The 19,502-nt window shown below is 47.2% G+C and overlaps 1 protein-coding gene across 4 annotated transcripts in view; it reads left to right on the forward strand.

The window, feature by feature from the left end:
• Nucleotides 1–19,502, forward strand: part of LOC118377376 (2-(3-amino-3-carboxypropyl)histidine synthase subunit 1-like) — a 96,684-nt gene that overhangs the window by 27,990 nt on the left and 49,192 nt on the right. For all 4 annotated transcript variants that reach the window (XM_052467633.1, XM_052467634.1, XM_052467635.1 and 1 more), the window contains exon 4: nt 16,305–16,426. In XM_052467633.1, coding sequence (XP_052323593.1) covers nt 16,305–16,426 — 122 coding nt within the window. The remainder of the gene's footprint in view (nt 1–16,304; nt 16,427–19,502) is intronic.

Genomic DNA, 19,502 nt, shown 5'->3' on the forward strand with positions numbered 1-19,502 from the left:
AATCACAGCGACAGCAATGGGCCCATATTAAAGACAAGTGTAGGGATCTCACAGCATGACTTGTCTGTTCTGTCTGCTGTGTCTGTTCTGCCTGTTCTGTCTGCCGTGCCTGTTCTGTCTGCCGTGCCTGTTCTGTCTGCCGTGTCTGTTCTGTCTGCCGTGTCTGTTCTGCCTGTTCTGTCTGCCGTGTCTCTTCTGTCTGTTCTGTCTGCCGTGTCTGTTCTGTCTGCCGTGTCTGTTCTGTCTGCCGTGTCTGTTCTGTCTGCCGTGTCTGTTCTGTCTGCCGTGTCTGTCCTGTCTGCCGTGTCTGTCCTGTCTGCCGTGTCTGTCCTGTCTGCCGTGTCTGTTCTGTCTATGTTCTTTCTGCTGTGTCTGTTCTGTCTGCCGTGTCTGTTCTGTCTATGTTCTTTCTGCCGTGTCTGTTCTGTCTGCCGTGTCTGTTCTGTCTGCCGTGTCTGTTCTTTCTGCTGTGTCTGTTCTGTCTGCCGTGTCTGTTCTGTCTGCCGTGTCTGTTCTTTCTGCTGTGTCTGTTCTGTCTGCCGTGTCTGTTCTGTCTGCCGTGTCTGTTCTGTCTATGTTCTTTCTGCTGTGTCTGTTCTGTCTGCCGTGTCTGTTCTGTCTGCCGTGTCTGTTCTGTCTATGTTCTTTCTGCCGTGTCTGTTCTGTCTGCCGTGTCTGTTCTGTCTGCCGTGTCTGTTCTGTCTGCCGTGTCTGTTCTGTCTGCCTGTCTGTTCTGTCTGCCGTGTCTGTTCTGTCTGTTCTTTCTGCTGTGTCTGTTCTGTCTGTTCTTTCTGCTGTGTCTGTTCTGTCTATGTTCTTTCTGCTGTGTCTGTTCTGTCTGCCGTGTCTGTTCTGTCTGTTCTTTCTGCTGTGTCTGTTCTGTCTGCCGTGTCTGTTCTGTCTGTTCTTTCTGCTGTGTCTGTTCTGTCTGCTGTTCTGTGTCTGTTCTGTCTGTCTGCCGTGTCTGTTCTGTCTGTGTCTGTTCTGTCTGCCGTGTCTGTTCTGTCTGTTCTGTTCTGTCTATGTTCTTTCTGCTGTGTCTGTTCTGTCTGTTCTTTCTGCTGTGTCTGTTCTGTCTATGTTCTTCTGCTGTGTCTGTTCTGTCTGCCGTGTTCTGTCTGCCGTGTCTGTTCTGTCTGCCGTGTCTGTTCTGTTTGCCGTGTCTGTTCTGTCTTTCTGTTCTGTCTGTGTCTGTTCTGTCTGCCGTGTCTGTTCTGTTCTGTCTGCCGTGTCTGTTCTGTCTGCCGTGTCTGTTCTGTCTGCCGTGTCTGTTCTGTCTGTTCTGTCTATGTTCTGTCTGCCGTGTCTGTTCTGTTCTTTCTGCTGTGTCTGTTCTGTCTGTCTGTGTCTGTTCTGTCTGTGTCTGTTCTGTCTCGTGTCTGTTCTGTCTGCCGTGTCTGTTCTCTGTTCTGTCTGCCGTTCTGTCTGTTCTGTTCTGTCCGTGTTCTGTCTCTGTCTGTCTGCCGTGTCTGTTCTGTCTGCTGTGTCTGTTCTGTCTGCTGTGTCTGCCGTGTCTGTTCTGTTGCCGTGTCTGTTCTGTCTGTGTCTGTTCTGTCTATGTTCTTTCTGCTGTGTCTGTTCTGTCTGCCGTGTCTGTTCTGTCTGCCGTGTCTGTCCTGTCTGTCTGTTCTGTCTGCGTGTCTGTCCTGTCTGCCGTGTCTGTCCTGTCTGCCGTGTCTGTCCTGTCTGCTGTGTCTGTTCTGTCTGCTGTGTCTGCCGTGTCTGCCGTGTCTTCTGTCTGCCGTGTCTGTTCTGTCTGCCGTGTCTGTTCTGTCTGCTGTGTCTGTTCTGTCTGCTGTGTCTGTTCTGTCTGCCGTGTCTGTTCTGTCTGCCGTGTCTGTTCTGTCTGCCGTGTCTGTTCTGTCTGCCGTGTCTGTTCTGTCTATGTTCTTTCTGCTGTGTCTGTTCTGTCTATGTTCTTTCTGCTGTGTCTGTTCTGTCTATGTTCTTTCTGCTGTGTCTGTTCTGTCTGCCGTGTCTGTTCTGTCTGCCGTGTCTGTTCTGTCTGCCGTGTCTGTTCTGTCTGCCGTGTCTGCCGTGTCTGTTCTGTCTATGTTCTTTCTGCTGTGTCTGTTCTGTCTATGTTCTTTCTGCTGTGTCTGTTCTGTCTATGTTCTTTCTGCCGTGTCTGTTCTGTCTGCCGTGTCTGTTCTGTCTGCCGTGTCTGTTCTGTCTGCCGTGTCTGTTCTGTCTGCCGTGTCTGCCGTGTCTGTTCTGTCTATGTTCTTTCTGCTGTGTCTGTTCTGTCTATGTTCTTTCTGCTGTGTCTGTTCTGTCTATGTTCTTTCTGCTGTGTCTGTTCTGTCTGCCGTGTCTGTTCTGTCTGCCGTGTCTGTTCTGTCTGCCGTGTCTGTTCTGTCTGCTGTGTCTGCCGTGTCTGTTCTGTTTGCCGTGTCTGTTCTGTCTGCCGTGTCTGTTCTGTCTGCCGTGTCTGTTCTGTCTGCCGTGTCTGTTCTGTCTGCCGTGTCTGTCCTGTCTGCCGTGTCTGTTCTGTCTATGTTCTGTCTGCCGTGTCTGTTCTGTCTGCCGTGTCTGTTCTGTCTGCCGTGTCTGTTCTGTCTGCCGTGTCTGTTCTGTCTGCCGTGTCTGTTCTGTCTGCCGTGTCTGCCGTGTCTGTTCTGTCTGCCGTGTCTGTTCTGTCTGCCGTGTCTGTTCTGTCTGCCGTGTCTGTCCTGTCTGCCGTGTCTGTTCTGTCTGCCGTGTCTGTTCTGTCTGCCGTGTCTGTTCTGTCTGCCGTGTCTGCCGTGTCTGTCCTGTCTGCCGTGTCTGTTCTGTCTGCTGTGTCTGTTCTGTCTGCTGTGTCTGCCGTGTCTGTTCTGTCTGCCGTGTCTGTTCTGTCTGCCGTGTCTGTTCTGTCTATGTTCTTTCTGCTGTGTCTGTTCTGTCTGCCGTGTCTGTCCTGTCTGCCGTGTCTGTCCTGTCTGCCGTGTCTGTCCTGTCTGCCGTGTCTGTCCTGTCTGCCGTGTCTGTCCTGTCTGCCGTGTCTGTCCTGTCTGCTGTGTCTGTTCTGTCTGCTGTGTCTGCCGTGTCTGTTCTGTCTGCCGTGTCTGTTCTGTCTGCCGTGTCTGTTCTGTCTGCCGTGTCTGTTCTGTCTGCCGTGTCTGTTCTGTCTGCCGTGTCTGTTCTGTCTGCCGTGTCTGTTCTGTCTGCCGTGTCTGTTCTGTCTGCCGTGTCTGTTCTGTCTGCTGTGTCTGTTCTGTCTGCTGTGTCTGTTCTGTCTGCTGTGTCTATTTGTGTCAATGTCTCATTTGTTGGGGAATGTTTTGTTTCATATGACTGCACCACTTGTTAAGTCAGCTTACTGTGGTCTGTGTACATCTTTGTTGGTCCATTCCCCTCGCAAAAATCAACAACAGTTAGACGTATTGGTAGAATGTTGCCAGTTTTCTTGACACACACAGAGACACACACACACACACACACACACACACACACACACACACACACACATCTACACATCTGTTTGTAGTGTCTGTCTTGTTAGTTTGGTGTAATGATGAATCTCCGTAGTATTTGTAAGTCGCTCTGGATAAGAGCGTCTGCTAAATGACTTAAATGTAAATGTAAACAGTCAGAATTGTGTCTGAAACGTCTTGAAAGAATACTTACTAAATATCTAGAGCAACACCACAGGAGTCTTCTTAATGATGGGAGACGTACTCCATCTCTAGAGCAACACCACAGGAGTCTGCTTAATGAAGGGAGACGTACTCCATCTCTAGAGCAACACCACAGGAGTCTGCTTAATGAAGGGAGACGTACTCCATCTCTAGAGCAACACCACAGGAGTCTTCTTAATGAAGGGAGACGTACTCCATCTCTAGAGCAACACCACAGGAGTCTTCTTAATGAAGGGAGACGTACTCCATCTCTAGAGCAACACCACAGGAGTCTGCTTAATGAAGGGAGACGTACTCCATCTCTAGAGCAACACCACAGGAGTCTGCTTAATGAAGGGAGACGTACTCCATCTCTAGAGCAACACCACAGGAGTCTGCTTAATGAAGGGAGACGTACTCCATCTCTAGAGCAACACCACAGGAGTCTCCATCTCTAGAGCAATGAGACAGGAGATGGGAGACGTACTCCATCTCTAGAGCAACACCACAGGAGTCTTCTTAATGAAGGGAGGTACTCCATCTCTAGAGCAACACCACAGGAGTCTTCTCAATACTCCATCTCTAGAGCAACACCACAGGAGTCTTCTTAATGAAGGGAGACGTACTCCATCTCTAGAGCAACACCACAGGAGTCTTCTTAATGAAGGGAGACGTACTCCATCTCTAGAGCAACACCACAGGAGTCTTCTTAATGAAGGAGACGTACTCCATCTCTAGAGCAACACCACAGGAGTCTTCTTAATGAAGGGAGACGTACTCCATCTCTAGAGCAACACCACAGGAGTCTTCTTAATGATGGGAGACGTACTCCATCTCTAGAGCAACACCACAGGAGTCTTCTTAATGAAGGGAGACATACTCCATCTCTAGAGCAACACCACAGGAGTCTGCTTAATGAAGGAGACGCTCCATCTCTAGAGCAACACCACAGGAGTCTGCTTAATGAAGGGAGATCATCTCTAGAGCAACACCACAGGAGTCTGCTTAATGAAGGGAGACGTACTCCATCTCTAGAGCAACACCACAGGAGTCTGCTTAATGAAGGGAGATGCTCCATCTCTAGAGCAACACCACAGGAGTCTGCTTAATGAAGGGAGACGTACTCCATCTCTAGAGCAACACCACAGGAGTCTGCTTAATGAAGGGAGACGTACTCCATCTCTAGAGCAACACCACAGGAGTCTGCTTAATGAAGGGAGACGTACTCCATCTCTAGAGCAACACCACAGGAGTCTGCTTAATGAAGGGAGACGTACTCCATCTCTAGAGCAATGAGACAGGAGTCTTCTCAATGAAGGGAGACGTACTCCATCTCTAGAGCAACACCACAGGAGTCTTCTTAATGAAGGGAGACGTACTCCATCTCTAGAGCAACACCACAGGAGTCTTCTCAATGAAGGGAGACGTACTCCATCTCTAGAGCAACACCACAGGAGTCTGCTTAATGAAGGGAGACGTACTCCATCTCTAGAGCAACACCACAGGAGTCTGCTTAATGAAGGGAGACGTACTCCATCTCTAGAGCAACACCACAGGAGTCTGCTTAATGAAGGGAGACGTACTCCATCTCTAGAGCAACACCACAGGAGTCTGCTTAATGAAGGGAGACGTACTCCATCTCTAGAGCAACACCACAGGAGTCTGCTTAATGAAGGGAGACGTACTCCATCTCTAGAGCAACACCACAGGAGTCTGCTTAATGAAGGGAGACGTACTCCATCTCTAGAGCAACACCACAGGAGTCTGCTTAATGAAGGGAGACGTTCTCCATCTCTAGAGCAACACCACAGGAGTCTGCTTAATGAAGGGAGACGTACTCCATCTCTAGAGCAACACCACAGGAGTCTTAATGAAGGGAGACTTACTCCATCTCTAGAGCAACACCACAGGAGTCTTCTTAATGATGGGAGACGTACTCCATCTCTAGAGCAACACCACAGGAGTCTGCTTAATGAAGGGAGACGTACTCCATCTCTAGAGCAACACCACAGGAGTCTGCTTAATGAAGGGAGACGTACTCCATCTCTAGAGCAATGAGACAGGAGTCTGCTTAATGAAGGGAGACGTACTCCATCTCTAGAGCAACACCACAGGAGTCTGCTTAATGAAGGGAGACGTACTCCATCTCTAGAGCAACACCACAGGAGTCTGCTTAATGAAGGGAGACGTACTCCATCTCTAGAGCAACACCACAGGAGTCTTCTTAATGATGGGAGACGTACTCCATCTCTAGAGCAACACCACAGGAGTCTGCTTAATGAAGGGAGACGTACTCCATCTCTAGAGCAACACCACAGGAGTCTGCTTAATGAAGGGAGACGTACTCCATCTCTAGAGCAACACCACAGGAGTCTGCTTAATGAAGGGAGACGTACTCCATCTCTAGAGCAACACCACAGGAGTCTGCTTAATGAAGGGAGACGTACTCCATCTCTAGAGCAATGAGACAGGAGTCTTCTCAATGAAGGGAGACGTACTCCATCTCTAGAGCAACACCACAGGAGTCTTCTTAATGAAGGGAGACGTACTCCATCTCTAGAGCAACACCACAGGAGTCTTCTCAATGAAGGGAGACGTACTCCATCTCTAGAGCAATGAGACAGGAGTCTTCTCAATGAAGGGAGACGTACTCCATCTCTAGAGCAACACCACAGGAGTCTGCTTAATGAAGGGAGACGTACTCCATCTCTAGAGCAACACCACAGGAGTCTGCTTAATGAAGGGAGACGTACTCCATCTCTAGAGCAACACCACAGGAGTCTTCTTAATGAAGGGAGACGTACTCCATCTCTAGAGCAACACCACAGGAGTCTGCTTAATGAAGGGAGACGTACTCCATCTCTAGAGCAACACCACAGGAGTCTTCTTAATGAAGGGAGACGTACTCCATCTCTAGAGCAACACCACAGGAGTCTGCTTAATGAAGGGAGACGTACTCCATCTCTAGAGCAACACCACAGGAGTCTGCTTAATGAAGGGAGACGTACTCCATCTCTAGAGCAACACCACAGGAGTCTGCTTAATGAAGGGAGACGTACTCCATCTCTAGAGCAACACCACAGGAGTCTTCTTAATGAAGGGAGACGTACTCCATCTCTAGAGCAACACCACAGGAGTCTGCTTAATGAAGGGAGACGTACTCCATCTCTAGAGCAATGAGACAGGAGTCTTCAATGAAGGGAGACGTACTCCATCTCTAGAGCAACACCACAGGAGTCTTCTTAATGAAGGGAGACGTACTCCATCTCTAGAGCAACACCACAGGAGTCTTCTTAATGCAATGAGGAGATGAAGGGAGACGTACTCCATCTCTAGAGCAACACCACAGGAGTCTTCTTAATGAAGGGAGACGTACTCCATCTCTAGAGCAATGCCACAGGAGTCTTCTTAATGAATGTACTCCATCTCTAGAGCAATGCGACAGGAGTCTTCTTAATGAAGGGAGACGTACTCCATCTCTAGAGCAACACCACAGGAGTCTTCTTAATGAAGGGAGACGTACTCCATCTCTAGAGCAACACCACAGGAGTCTTCTCAATGAAGGGAGACGTACTCCATCTCTAGAGCAACACCACAGGAGTCTTCTTAATGAAGGGAGACGTACTCCATCTCTAGAGCAACACCACAGGAGTCTTCTTAATGAAGGGAGACGTACTCCATCTCTAGAGCAACACCACAGGAGTCTTCTTAATGAAGGGAGACGTACTCCATCTCTAGAGCAACACCACAGGAGTCTTCTTAATGAAGGGAGACGTACTCCATCTCTAGAGCAACACCACAGGAGTCTTCTCAATGAAGGGAGACGTACTCCATCTCTAGAGCAACACCACAGGAGTCTGCTTAATGAAGGGAGACGTACTCCATCTCTAGAGCAACACCACAGGAGTCTTCTTAATGAAGGGAGACGTACTCCATCTCTAGAGCAACACCACAGGAGTCTTCTTAATGAAGGGAGACGTACTCCATCTCTAGAGCAACACCACAGGAGTCTTCTTAATGAAGGGAGACGTACTCCATCTCTAGAGCAATGAGACAGGAGTCTTCTTAATGAAGGGAGACGTACTCCATCTCTAGAGCAACACCACAGGAGTCTTCTTAATGAAGGGAGACGTACTCCATCTCTAGAGCAACACCACAGGAGTCTGCTTAATGAAGGGAGACGTACTCCATCTCTAGAGCAACACCACAGGAGTCTGCTTAATGAAGGGAGACGTACTCCATCTCTAGAGCAACACCACAGGAGTCTGCTTAATGAAGGGAGACGTACTCCATCTCTAGAGCAACACCACAGGAGTCTGCTTAATGAAGGGAGACGTACTCCATCTCTAGAGCAACACCACAGGAGTCTTCTCAATGAAGGGAGACGTACTCCATCTCTAGAGCAACACCACAGGAATCTTCTTAATGAAGGGAGACGTACTCCATCTCTAGAGCAATGCGACAGGAGTCTTCGTAATGAAGGCGTGTGACAACCCAAACACCTGTCAGCACCTAATCAAACTAATTAAAGCAGCATGTTAGTTGAAGCACAAACAATTAACTGTCATCAAGGAAGAAGTGTCTTTGGTTGACAGGGAATGGGTTTGTGTGGTGATGGGGAAGTTTGTCAATCTTGTCTGTCTGTCTGCCTGCCGCATTCCCAAACCGGAGAGAGAGAGAGACGAAAGCGACAGGCCCCTCTTTCGCCCATGCTGGGCTCTGATGAAATTCCTGTCACAGTCAGGCAAGGATCCGATCTCCCGAGGACAGCAAGACGTGGATGGATCTAACCTTGTGATCCCCTTGACAGTGGTAGAGAACTGCATCGATCCGCCATGTAAATAACCCCCCCTCACTGTACAGTCAAGCTGTACAGTGAGTGTCTACTTATGCATGCATAGTTTATGCATCTTTCTCTGTAGTACATAACCACAACTCTCCAATCACCTAGCTATGAGCTCTGTACTAACTGTCTGCTAAGGAGGGCCCCTAATTAACAAGGCAGGGTAGCCTAGTGGTTAGAGCGCTGGACTAGTAACCGGAAGGTTGCAAGTTCAAACCCCCAAGCTGACAAGGTACAAATCTGTCGTTCTGCCCCTGAACAGGCAGTTAACCCACTGTTCCTAGGCCGTCATTGAAAATTTGTTCTTAACTGACTTGCCTAGTAAAATAAAGGTAAAATTTAAACAAATGTAAAATAAATGACATTTCACTTCAGATGTTTCAGCTCAAGAGCCAGAGATGGTAACTCCAGCCAGGAAATGGAGAGATGTGTTATCATAAGTCCAATGTGAGATGGGGCTTGAGGGTTGGGTTGCTGTAAACACTGGTAGCCATCCTCTCTATCTATCCCTTTTCTCATCTCTCCCTCAATGTTTCTCTCTCTCTCCCCCATATCTCAATCTTCTTTTCCCTCTCTCCTTCTATAGCCCCCTCTCTCGTTCTGTCTTTCTCTTCCTAGTTCAGCCCTTCTCCAGTGGGACAGGGGGATTGCTCTTTGCTCTGTAATTACTCGCCTGTTCCCAGGTAGCATCACATCTCTCATTGAGCCTCAGCTCTGTAATTACTCTCCTGTTCCCAGGTAGCATCACATCTCTCATTGGGCCTCAGCTCTGTAATTACTCGCCTGTTCCCAGGTAGCATCACATCTCTCATTGAGCCTCAGCTCTGTAATTAGTCTCCTGTTCCCAGGTAGCATCACATCTCTCATTGGGCCTCAGCTCTGTAATTACTCTCCTGTTCCCAGGTAGCATCACATCTCTCATTGGGCCTCAGCTCTGTAATTAGTCTCCTGTTCCCAGGTAGCATCACATCTCTCATTGGTCCTCAGCTCTGTAATTACTCTCCTGTTCCCAGGTAGCATCACATCTCTCATTGAGCCTCAGCTCTGTAATTACTCTCCTGTTCCCAGGTAGCATCCCATCTCTCATTGAGCCTCAGCTCTGTAATTAGTCTCCTGTTCCCAGGTAGCATCACATCTCTCATTGAGCCTCAGCTCTGTAATTACTCTCCTGTTCCCAGGTAGCATCACATCTCTCATTGGGCCTCAGCTCTGTGATTACTCTCCTGTTCCCAGGTAGCATCACATCTCTCATTGGGCCTCAGCTCTGTAATTACTCTCCTGTTCCCAGGTAGCATCACATCTCTCATTGGGCCTCAGCTCTGTAATTACTCTCCTGTTCCCAGGTAGCATCACATCTCTCATTGGGCTTCAGCTCTGTAATTACTCTCCTGTTCCCAGGTAGCATCACATCTATCATTGGGCTTCAGCTCTGTAATTACTCTCCTGTTCCCAGGTAGCATCACATCTCTCATTGAGCCTCAGCTCTGTAATTACTCTCCTGTTCCCAGGTAGCATCACATCTCTCATTGGGCCTCAGCTCTGTAATTACTCTCCTGTTCCCAGGTAGCATCACATCTCTCATTGGGCCTCAGCTCTGTAATTACTCTCCTGTTCCCAGGTAGCATCACATCTCTCATTGGGCCTCAGCTCTGTAATTACTCTCCTGTTCCCAGGTAGCATCACATCTCTCATTGGGCCTCAGCTCTGTAATTACTCTCCTGTTCCCAGGTAGCATCACATCTCTCATTGGGCCTCAGCTCTGTAATTACTCTCCTGTTCCCAGGTAGCATCACATCTCTCATTGGGCCTCAGCTCTGTAATTACTCTCCTGTTCCCAGGTAGCATCACATCTCTCATTGGGCCTCAGCTCTGTAATTACTCTCCTGTTCCCAGGTAGCATCACATCTCTCATTGGGCCTCAGCTCTGTAATTAGTCTCCTGTTCCCAGGTAGCATCACATCTCTCATTGGGCCTCAGCTCTGTAATTACTCTCCTGTTCCCAGGTAGCATCACTTCTCTCATTGGGGCCTCAGCTCTGTAATCAGATTCACTGCATCTATTACCCAGGTATTTCAGTCACACACTGGAAAGAATGAGATGTGTAGCACCAATAAGATGGCATGATAATGTTATTTCTTGCAGATGGATGCTTAGATACAGTAATATTCTGCAGTGCGGTTGTTTGCATTGTAGATATTGCAGTATGCTGCTGTGGTGGGTAGACTGCTGCTGTGGTGGGTAGACTGCTGCTGTGGTGGGTAGACTGTTGCTGTGGTGGGTAGACTGCTGCTGTGGTGGGTAGACTGCTGCTGTGGTGGGTAGACTGCTGCTGTGGTGGGTAGACTGCTGCTGTGGTGGGTAGACTGCTGCTGTGGTGGGTAGACTGCTGCTGTGGTGGGTAGACTGCTGCTGTGGTGGGTAGACTGCTGCTGTGGTGGGTAGACTGCTGCTGTGGTGGGTAGACTGCTGCTGTGGTGGGTAGACTGCTGCTGTGGTGGGTAGACTGCTGCTGTGGTGGGTAGACTGCTGCTGTGGTGGGTAGACTGTTGCTGCTGCTGTGGTGGGTAGACTGCTGCTGTGGTGGGTAGACTGCTGCTGTGGTGGGTAGACTGCTGCTGTGGTGGGTAGACTGCTGCTGTGGTGGGTAGACTGCTGCTGTGGTGGGTAGACTGCTGCTGTGGTGGGTAGACTGCTGCTGTGGTGGGTAGACTGCTGCTGTGGTGGGTAGACTGCTGCTGTGGTGGGTAGACTGCTGCTGTGGTGGGTAGACTGCTGCTGTGGTGGGTAGACTGCTGCTGTGGTGGGTAGACTTGCTGCTGTGGTGGGTAGACTTGCTGCTGTGGTGGGTAGACTGCTGCTGTGGTGGGTAGACTGCAGGGCATCTCTCTTCAACATTATTGTGGGATAGCCATATATATGTTTTACCTGGGAGACATACATTTATGCAGCTCTAACAATGTCATTAGTATACTTCAAAACAACAGGGGCAATGAGATTTAAGGAAGCCTATTGTTCAGCTACTATCTCTCTCACAAACACACACACACCAAACTGTGGGATTTAGGCTAGTTCTTAGTCTCCCATTATCATGATCCCTCTATTGCACAGCTCTCCCTCCCTCTCTCTCTGTCACGCACACACAACATGCACAACACACACTGAAATCAAGACCTTGACGAAAGAAAGGATAAGCGAATCATATCTTAGAAAGCCAATATTGATTTACCGGATGAGTTCCCTTCATCCGTGTGGCTGTGTTTTACTAGGCTCAGGTGGACTGTAGTGTCCTTCACACCAGAGCAGCCATTAGAGGAAGAGAGAGAGAGAGAGGGGAATGGAGAAGAGAACAAATATAAAGGGAGTCCATGCCCCTCTGGAGGGTGAAGGTAGTTGAGCATCGATAGCGATAAAAACAAAGAGAGAGAGGGGTTAGAGGAGAGAGGTGTAAACAGATGGAGAGAGAGGTGTAAACAGATGGAGAGAGAGGTGTAAACATATGGAGAGAGGGGGGTTAGAGGAGAGAGGGGGGTTAGAGGAGAGAGATGTAAACAGGAGGAGAGAGGGGGGTTAGAGGAGAGAGATGTAAACAGATGGAGAGAGGGGGGTTAGAGGAGAGAGGTGTAAACAGGAGGAGAGAGGGGGGTTAGAGGAGAGAGGAGGGTTAGAGGAGAGAGATGTAAACAGATGGAGAGAGAGGTGTAAACATATGGAGAGAGGGGGGTTAGAGGAGAGAGGGGGGTTAGAGGAGAGAGATGTAAACAGGAGGAGAGAGAGGGGTTAGAGGAGAGAGATGTAAACAGGAGGAGAGAGGGGGGTTAGAGGAGAGAGATGTAAACAGATGGAGAGAGGGGGGTTAGAGGAGAGAGGTGTAAACAGATGGAGAGAGGGGGGTTAGAGGAGAGAGGAGGGTTAGAGGAGAGAGATGTAAACAGGAGGAGAGAGAGGGGTTAGAGGAGAGGGGTGTAAACAGATGGAGAGAGAGGGGTTAGAGGAGAGAGAGGTGTAAACAGATGGAGAGAGTGGTGTAAACTGATGGAGGGACAGGGGTTAGAGGAGAGAGGTGTAAATAGCTGGAGAGAGGTGTAAAAAGATGGAGAAAGAGGTGTAAACAGATGGAGAGAGAGGGGTTAGAGGAGAGAGGTGTAAACAGATGGAGAGAGGGGTTAGAGGAGAGAGGTGTAAACAGATGGAGAGGGGTGTAAACAGATGGAGAGAGAGGTGTAAACAGATGGAGAGAGGGGGTAGAGGAGAGAGGGGGGTTAAAGGAGAGAGATGTAAACAGATGGAGAGAGGGGGGTTAGAGGAGAGAGGTGTAAACAGATGGAGAGAGGTGTAAACAGATGGAGAGAGGGGGTAGAGGAGAGAGGTGTAAACAGATGGAGAGAGAGGGGTTAGAGGAGAGAGGTGTAAACAGAGGGAGAGGGGGTAGAGGAGAGATGTAAACAGATGGAGAGAGGGGGGTTAGAGGAGAGAGGGGGGTTAGAGGAGAGAGATGTAAACAGATGGAGAGATGGGGTAGAGGAGAGAGGTGTAAACAGATGGAGAGAGAGGGGTTAGAGGAAAGAGGTGTAAACAGATGGAGAGAGAGGGGTTAGAGGAGAGAGAGGTATAAACAGATGGAGAGAGAGGTGTAGAGGAGAGAGAGAGGTGTAAACAGATGGAGAGAGAGGGGTTAGAGGACCATTCACACCTCTCTTTCTTCTGTCCTTTATCCATTCACACCTCTCTTTCCTCTCTCTGTCCTTTATCCATTCACACCTCTCTTTCCCCTCTCTGTCCTTTATCCATTCACACCTCTTTCCTCTCTGTCCTTTATCCATTCACACCTCTCTTTCCCCTCTCTGTCCTTTATCCATTCACACCTCTTTCCTCTCTCTGTCCTTTATCCATTCACACTTCTCTTTTCCCACTCTGTCCTTTATCCATTCACAACTCTCTTTCCTCTCTCTGTCCTTTATCCATTCACAACTCTCTTTCCTCTCTGTCCTTTATCCATTCACACCTCTTTCCTCTCTCTGTCCTTTATCCATTCACACCTCTTTCCTCTCTCTGTCCTTTATCCATTCACACTTCTCTTTTCCCACTCTGTCCTTTATCCATTCACAACTCTCTTTCCTCTCTCTGTCCTTTATCCATTCACAACTCTCTTTCCTCTCTGTCCTTTATCCATTCACACCTCTTTCCTCTCTCTGTCCTTTATCCATTCACACCTCTTTCCTCTCTCTGTCCTTTATCCATTCACACTTCTCTTTTCCCACTCTGTCCTTTATCCATTCACAACTCTCTTTCCTCTCTCTGTCCTTTATCCATTCACACCTCTCTTTCCCCTCGCTGTCCTTTATCCATTCACACCTCTCTTTCCCCTCTGTCCTTTATCCATTCACACCTCTCTTTCCTCTCTGTCCTTTATCCATTCACACCTCTCTTTCCTCTCTGTCCTTTATCCATTCACACCTCTCATTCCTCTCTCTGTTCTTTATCCATTCACACCTCTCTTTCCTCTCTGTCCTTTATCCATTCACACCTCTCTTTCCTCTCTCTGTCCTTTATCCATTCACACCTCTCTTTCCTCTCTCTGTCTTTTATCCATTCACACCTCTCTTTCCTCTGTCCTTTATCCATTCACACCTCTCTTTCCTCTCTGTCCTTTATCCATTCACACCTCTTTTTCCTCTGTCCTTTATCCATTCACACCTCTCTTTCCTCTGTCCTTTATCCATTCACACCTCTCTTTCCTCTGTCCTTTATCCATTCACACCTCTCTTTCCTCTCTCTGTCCTTTATCCATTCACACCTCTCTTTCCTCTCTCTGTCCTTTATCCATTCACACCTCTTTCCCCTCTGTCCTTTATCCATTCACACCTCTCTTTCCCCTCTGTCCTTTATCCATTCACACCTCTCTTTCCTCTCTGTCCTTTATCCATTCACACCTCTCTTTCCTCTCTGTCCTTTATCCATTCACACCTCTCTTTCCTCTCTGTTCTTTATCCATTCACACCTCTCTTTCCTCTCTGTCCTTTATCCATTCACACCTCTCTTTCCTCTCTCTGTCCTTTATCCATTCACACCTCTCTTTCCTCTCTCTGTCTTTTATCCATTCACACCTCTCTTTCCTCTCTGTCCTTTATCCATTCACACCTCTCTTTCCTCTCTGTCCTTTATCCATTCACACCTCTCTTTCCTCTGTCCTTTATCCATTCACACCTCTCTTTCCTGTCTCTGTCCTTTATCCATTCACACCTCTCTTTCCTCTCTCTGTCCTTTATCCATTCACACCTCTCTTTCCCTCTCTGTCCTTTATCCATTCACACCTCTCTTTCCCCTCTCTGTCCTTTATCCATTCACACTTCTCTTTCCCCTCTCTGTCCTTTATCCATTCACACCTCTCTTTCCTCTCTGTCCTTTATCCATTCACACCTCTCTTTCCCCTCTGTCCTTTATCCATTCACACCTCTCTTTCCCCTCTGTCCTTTATCCATTCACACCTCTTTCCTCTCTGTCCTTTATCCATTCACACCTCTCTTTCCTCTCTGTCCTTTATCCATTCACACACCTCTTTCCTCTCTGTCCTTTATCCATTCACACACCTCTTTCCTCTCTGTCCTTTATCCATTCACACCTCTCTTTCCCCTCTCTGTCCTTTATCCATTCACACCTCTCTTTCCTCTCTGTCCTTTATCCATTCACACCTCTCTTTCCCCTCTCTGTCCTTTATCCATTCACACCTCTCTTTCCCCTCTCTGTCCTTTATCCATTCACACCTCTCTTTCCTCTCTCTGTCCTTTATCCATTCACACCTCTTTCCTCTCTCTGTCCTTTATCCATTCACACCTCTTTCCTCTCTCTGTCCTTTATCCATTCGCACCTCTTTCCCCACTCTGTCCTTTATCTACTCACACACTTCTCTTTCTCAACTTTCAGCATTTACTCATTTTAGTCAGTGTTTTAATCCCCCGGAAGGGATGATGAGATACAGAATGAATGAATTTGGTGCTTTAATTTATTAGAGCAAAATAAAACAAAAAACTGGCATGGCTTTGTGGCTTTTTCAATAGGAAAGGCCTTCCGTAGTAGGTGTATGTAATGTGGATAGGGCAGTTGATAGTATTTTATGCTAAGGCCACAGATGGACAGATCATCTGTAATTGACACTGCCTCTGCAGTTTCCATCCAGATGTACGATCTATAAATCCATGTCCTATAAAACAAAATAGTGTCCTTACTTACCCCTACCCCCCACTAATCAGATTATCAACTGGTCTCTATTTATCCTGACCCTCTAATATATCTCATCTGATGATGCAGACTGACTGACTGTAGCTCTGTTGTTCAATGATGATTAGTGATGATGATGTCACTCTTAGTCCCTCTACTTGACTTGTCCCAGTCAGAGACAGCCAGTACATGGTAAAATGCTGAGACTGGGGATTGATCTACTTAATGACTTGTCCCAGTCAGAGACAGCCAGTACATGGTAACATGCTGAGACTGGGGATTGATCTACTTAATGACTTGTCCCAGTCAGAGACAGCCAGTACATGGTAACATGCTGAGACTGGGGATTGATCTACTTAATGACTTGTCCCAGTCAGAGACAGCCAGTACATGGTAACATGGTGAGACTGGGGATTGATCCTGCTGACCCTATCAAGATGCCACTGTGCTGGAGCTAGGTTGGGTATCGATCGCCATGGTAAGAGGGGAGATCAGTGGGGCTAATAGACTGAGCTGATTGGAGATTGTGTGTGCGTGGTTGTCCAATGACAGGGGGATAGTTCTATTTGTTTTCATGTGCGGTCAGAGGAGTGGTTTTGGTCATGTGTGTGTGTGTGTGTGTGTGTGTGTGTGTATGTGTGTCCCAGGTTCACAGAGGCAGACACCATTGTGATGGGTGATGTGACGTACGGAGCCTGCTGCGTGGACGACTTCACGGCCCGCGCCCTGGGGGCAGACTTCATGGTGCACTACGGCCACAGCTGCCTCAGTGAGTCACACACACACAGTGTCACACACGCACAAAAAGACTCACATACACAACTCAGACATGATGCAAGTAATCATTAGTAATCAAATCACATCCCTAAAACATGTGCAAATGTAAATACACACACACATCAGGGTTTTTGTTAGCTGGCTTTTGGCACCATTCAAAAGTTTGGGTTCCCTTAGAAAATGTTTGTCCATTTTTTTTAATCAGAAATACAGTGTAGACATTGTTAACCTCTTAGTGATCCCTTCGCGTGCCAGGATTGATTTGACAACACAGTGAAATAGCAGCGTGCCAAATTCAAAAACAGAAATACTCAGAATAATAATTCATAAATCATACAAGTGTTATACACCGGTTTAAAGACAAACTTCTTGTTAATCCATCCACAGTGTCAGATTTCAAAAAGGCTTTACAGTGAAAGCAAACCATGCTATTATCTGAGGACAGCACCCCAGCAAACATACACATGAAAATCATAATTCAACCCGCCAGGCACAACACAAAAGTCAGAAATAACATATAATTCATGCCTTACCTTTGAAGATCTTCTTCTGTTTGCACTCCAATATGTCCATTAAATATCACAAATGGTCCTTTTGTTTGATAAATTCTGTCGTTATATATTCAAAATGTCCATTTATTTGACACGTATGATTCAGAAAATACACCGGTTCCAACTCGCGCAACATGACTAAACATCTCTAATGTTGTAAATGACTATTGATGCTGGAAACGGCAATTGTTTTTTAAATGGAATATATACATAGGCGTACAGAGGCCCATTATCAGCAACCATCACTCCTGTGTTCCAATGTCACGTTGTGTTAGCTAATCCAAGTTTATCATTTTAAAAGGCTAATTGATCATTACAAAACCCTTTTGCAATTATGTTAGCACAGCTGAAAACGGTTGTGCTGATTTAAAGAAGCAATACAACTGGCCTTCTTTAGACTAGTTGAGTATCTGGAGCATCAGCATTTGTGGGTTCGATTACAGGCTCAAAATGGCCAGAAACAAAGATCTTTCTTCTGAAACTCGTCAGTCTATTCTTGTTCTGAGAAATTAAGGCTATTCCATGCAATAAATTGCCAAAAAACTGAAGATCTCGTACAATGCTGTGTACTACTCCCTTCACAGAAAAGCTCAAACTGGTTCTAACCAGAACAGAAAGAGGAGTTGGAGGCCCCGGTGCACAACTGAGCAAGAGGACAAGTACATTAGAGTGTCTAGTTTGAGAAAAAGATGCCTCACAAGTCCTCAACTGGCAGCTTCATTAAATAGTACCCGCACAACACCAGTCTCAATGTCAACAGTGAAGAGGCGACTCCGGGATGCTGCCTTCTAGGTTTTTTTCAACCCCTTTTTCTCTCCAATTTCATGATATCCAATTGGTAGTTAAGGTCTTGTCCCATTGCTGAAACTCCCGTACGGACTTGAGAGAGGTGAAGGTTGAGAGCATCCTCTGAAACAACCAATGTGTCGGCGGAAACACCGTACACCTGGCGACTGTGTCAGCGTGCTTGTGCCCGGCCCGCCACGGGAGTCACTAGAGCGCGACGGGACAAGGACGACTCCTCTAACCCGGACGACGTTGGACCAATTGTGCGCTGCATCATGGGTCTCCCGGTCACGGCCAGGGTCTGTAGTGACGCAGCACTGCAGTGCAGTGCCTTAGACCGCTACGCCATTCGGGAGGCTGAAAATGAAGATTTATTTGCTACTTTATTACATGAGTTGTATGTTCTGTTAATTACATGTTAATTACCATCATCTAAATGTGATTTCTGTCATAGAAACCCTGACACACACACACAAACATCCACACATAACCACACACACACAGTCACACACCACACAGCCACACACTCGAGGCATAAGAATGATAGACAGACCCCATGGCCTCCAGCCAGGGTATAAAGCAGCGAGATCAATACCCGCAGCACATACATACTGTAGGTTTTGTACTACAAGTGCCTGGCAATGGGTAGTACTCAATAGCTCAGTGTGTGTGCTTAGCTGCAGCTTTGTAAGGCCTGTCAGACCTTTAGAGGCTGGACAGCAGCACATTTACTCAGACGATCAATGGAGAACATGCATTAGGGCTGTCCTTTGAAAAGCCTGTGCAGATCTTAAGGACCCTTCATTCTCTGCTCTGCTCTCTGCCTGTCTGCAGCACAATATAGCAGGGAATGCTAAATCAATATTTGTGATATCTCCCTGGCAGAACGATCTGAACAAGGCTCACCTCTCCCAAATACCACATCTGACCATGAGAATATTAATCCAATACATCAGCCGACCACTCTAACAAACCAACAAGCAAGCGATACACATTCTTTGACCAACCAACAGACACACAACACACACTCTCTGTGTTCTGCGCTAGCATAAAAAAGAACATGATGGATAAAAGGCAGCACTAGCCAGTCATACTGGTTATAAGGCTGAAATGAGACGCCTCTTCTACATTCATCCAGCTACTGGATGAATTTCCACAAGTCAAATAGGGCTGGGAATTGCCAGGGACCTCACTATACGATATTATCATGATACTTACAGTTGAAGTCGGACGTTTACATACACCGTAGCCAAATACATTTAAACTCAGTTTTTCACAATTCCTGACATATAATCCCAGTAAAGATTCCCTGTCTTAGGTCAGTTAGGATCACCACATTATTTTAAGAATGTGAAATGTCAGAATAATAATAATAGTGGAGATAATGATTTATTTCAGCTTTTATTTCTTTCATCACATTCCCAGTGGGTCAAAAGTTTACATACACTCAATTAGTATTTGGTAGCATTGCCTTTAAATTGTTTAAATTGGGTCAAACATTTCTGGTAGTCTTCCACAAGCTTCCCACAATAAGTTGGGTGAATTTTGGCCCATTCCTCCTGACAGAGCTGGTGTAACTGAATCAGGTTTGTAGGTCTCCTTGCTCGCACACACTTTTTCAGTTCTGCCCACAAATATTCTATAGGTTTGAGGTCAGGGCTTTGTGATTGCCACTCCAATACCTTGTCTTTGTTGTCCTTAAGCCATTTTGCCACAACTTTGGAAGTATGC

This window comes from Oncorhynchus keta, chromosome 18 (assembly GCF_023373465.1).
Source record: "Oncorhynchus keta strain PuntledgeMale-10-30-2019 chromosome 18, Oket_V2, whole genome shotgun sequence".
In the NCBI taxonomy this organism is placed as follows: domain Eukaryota; kingdom Metazoa; phylum Chordata; class Actinopteri; order Salmoniformes; family Salmonidae; genus Oncorhynchus; species Oncorhynchus keta.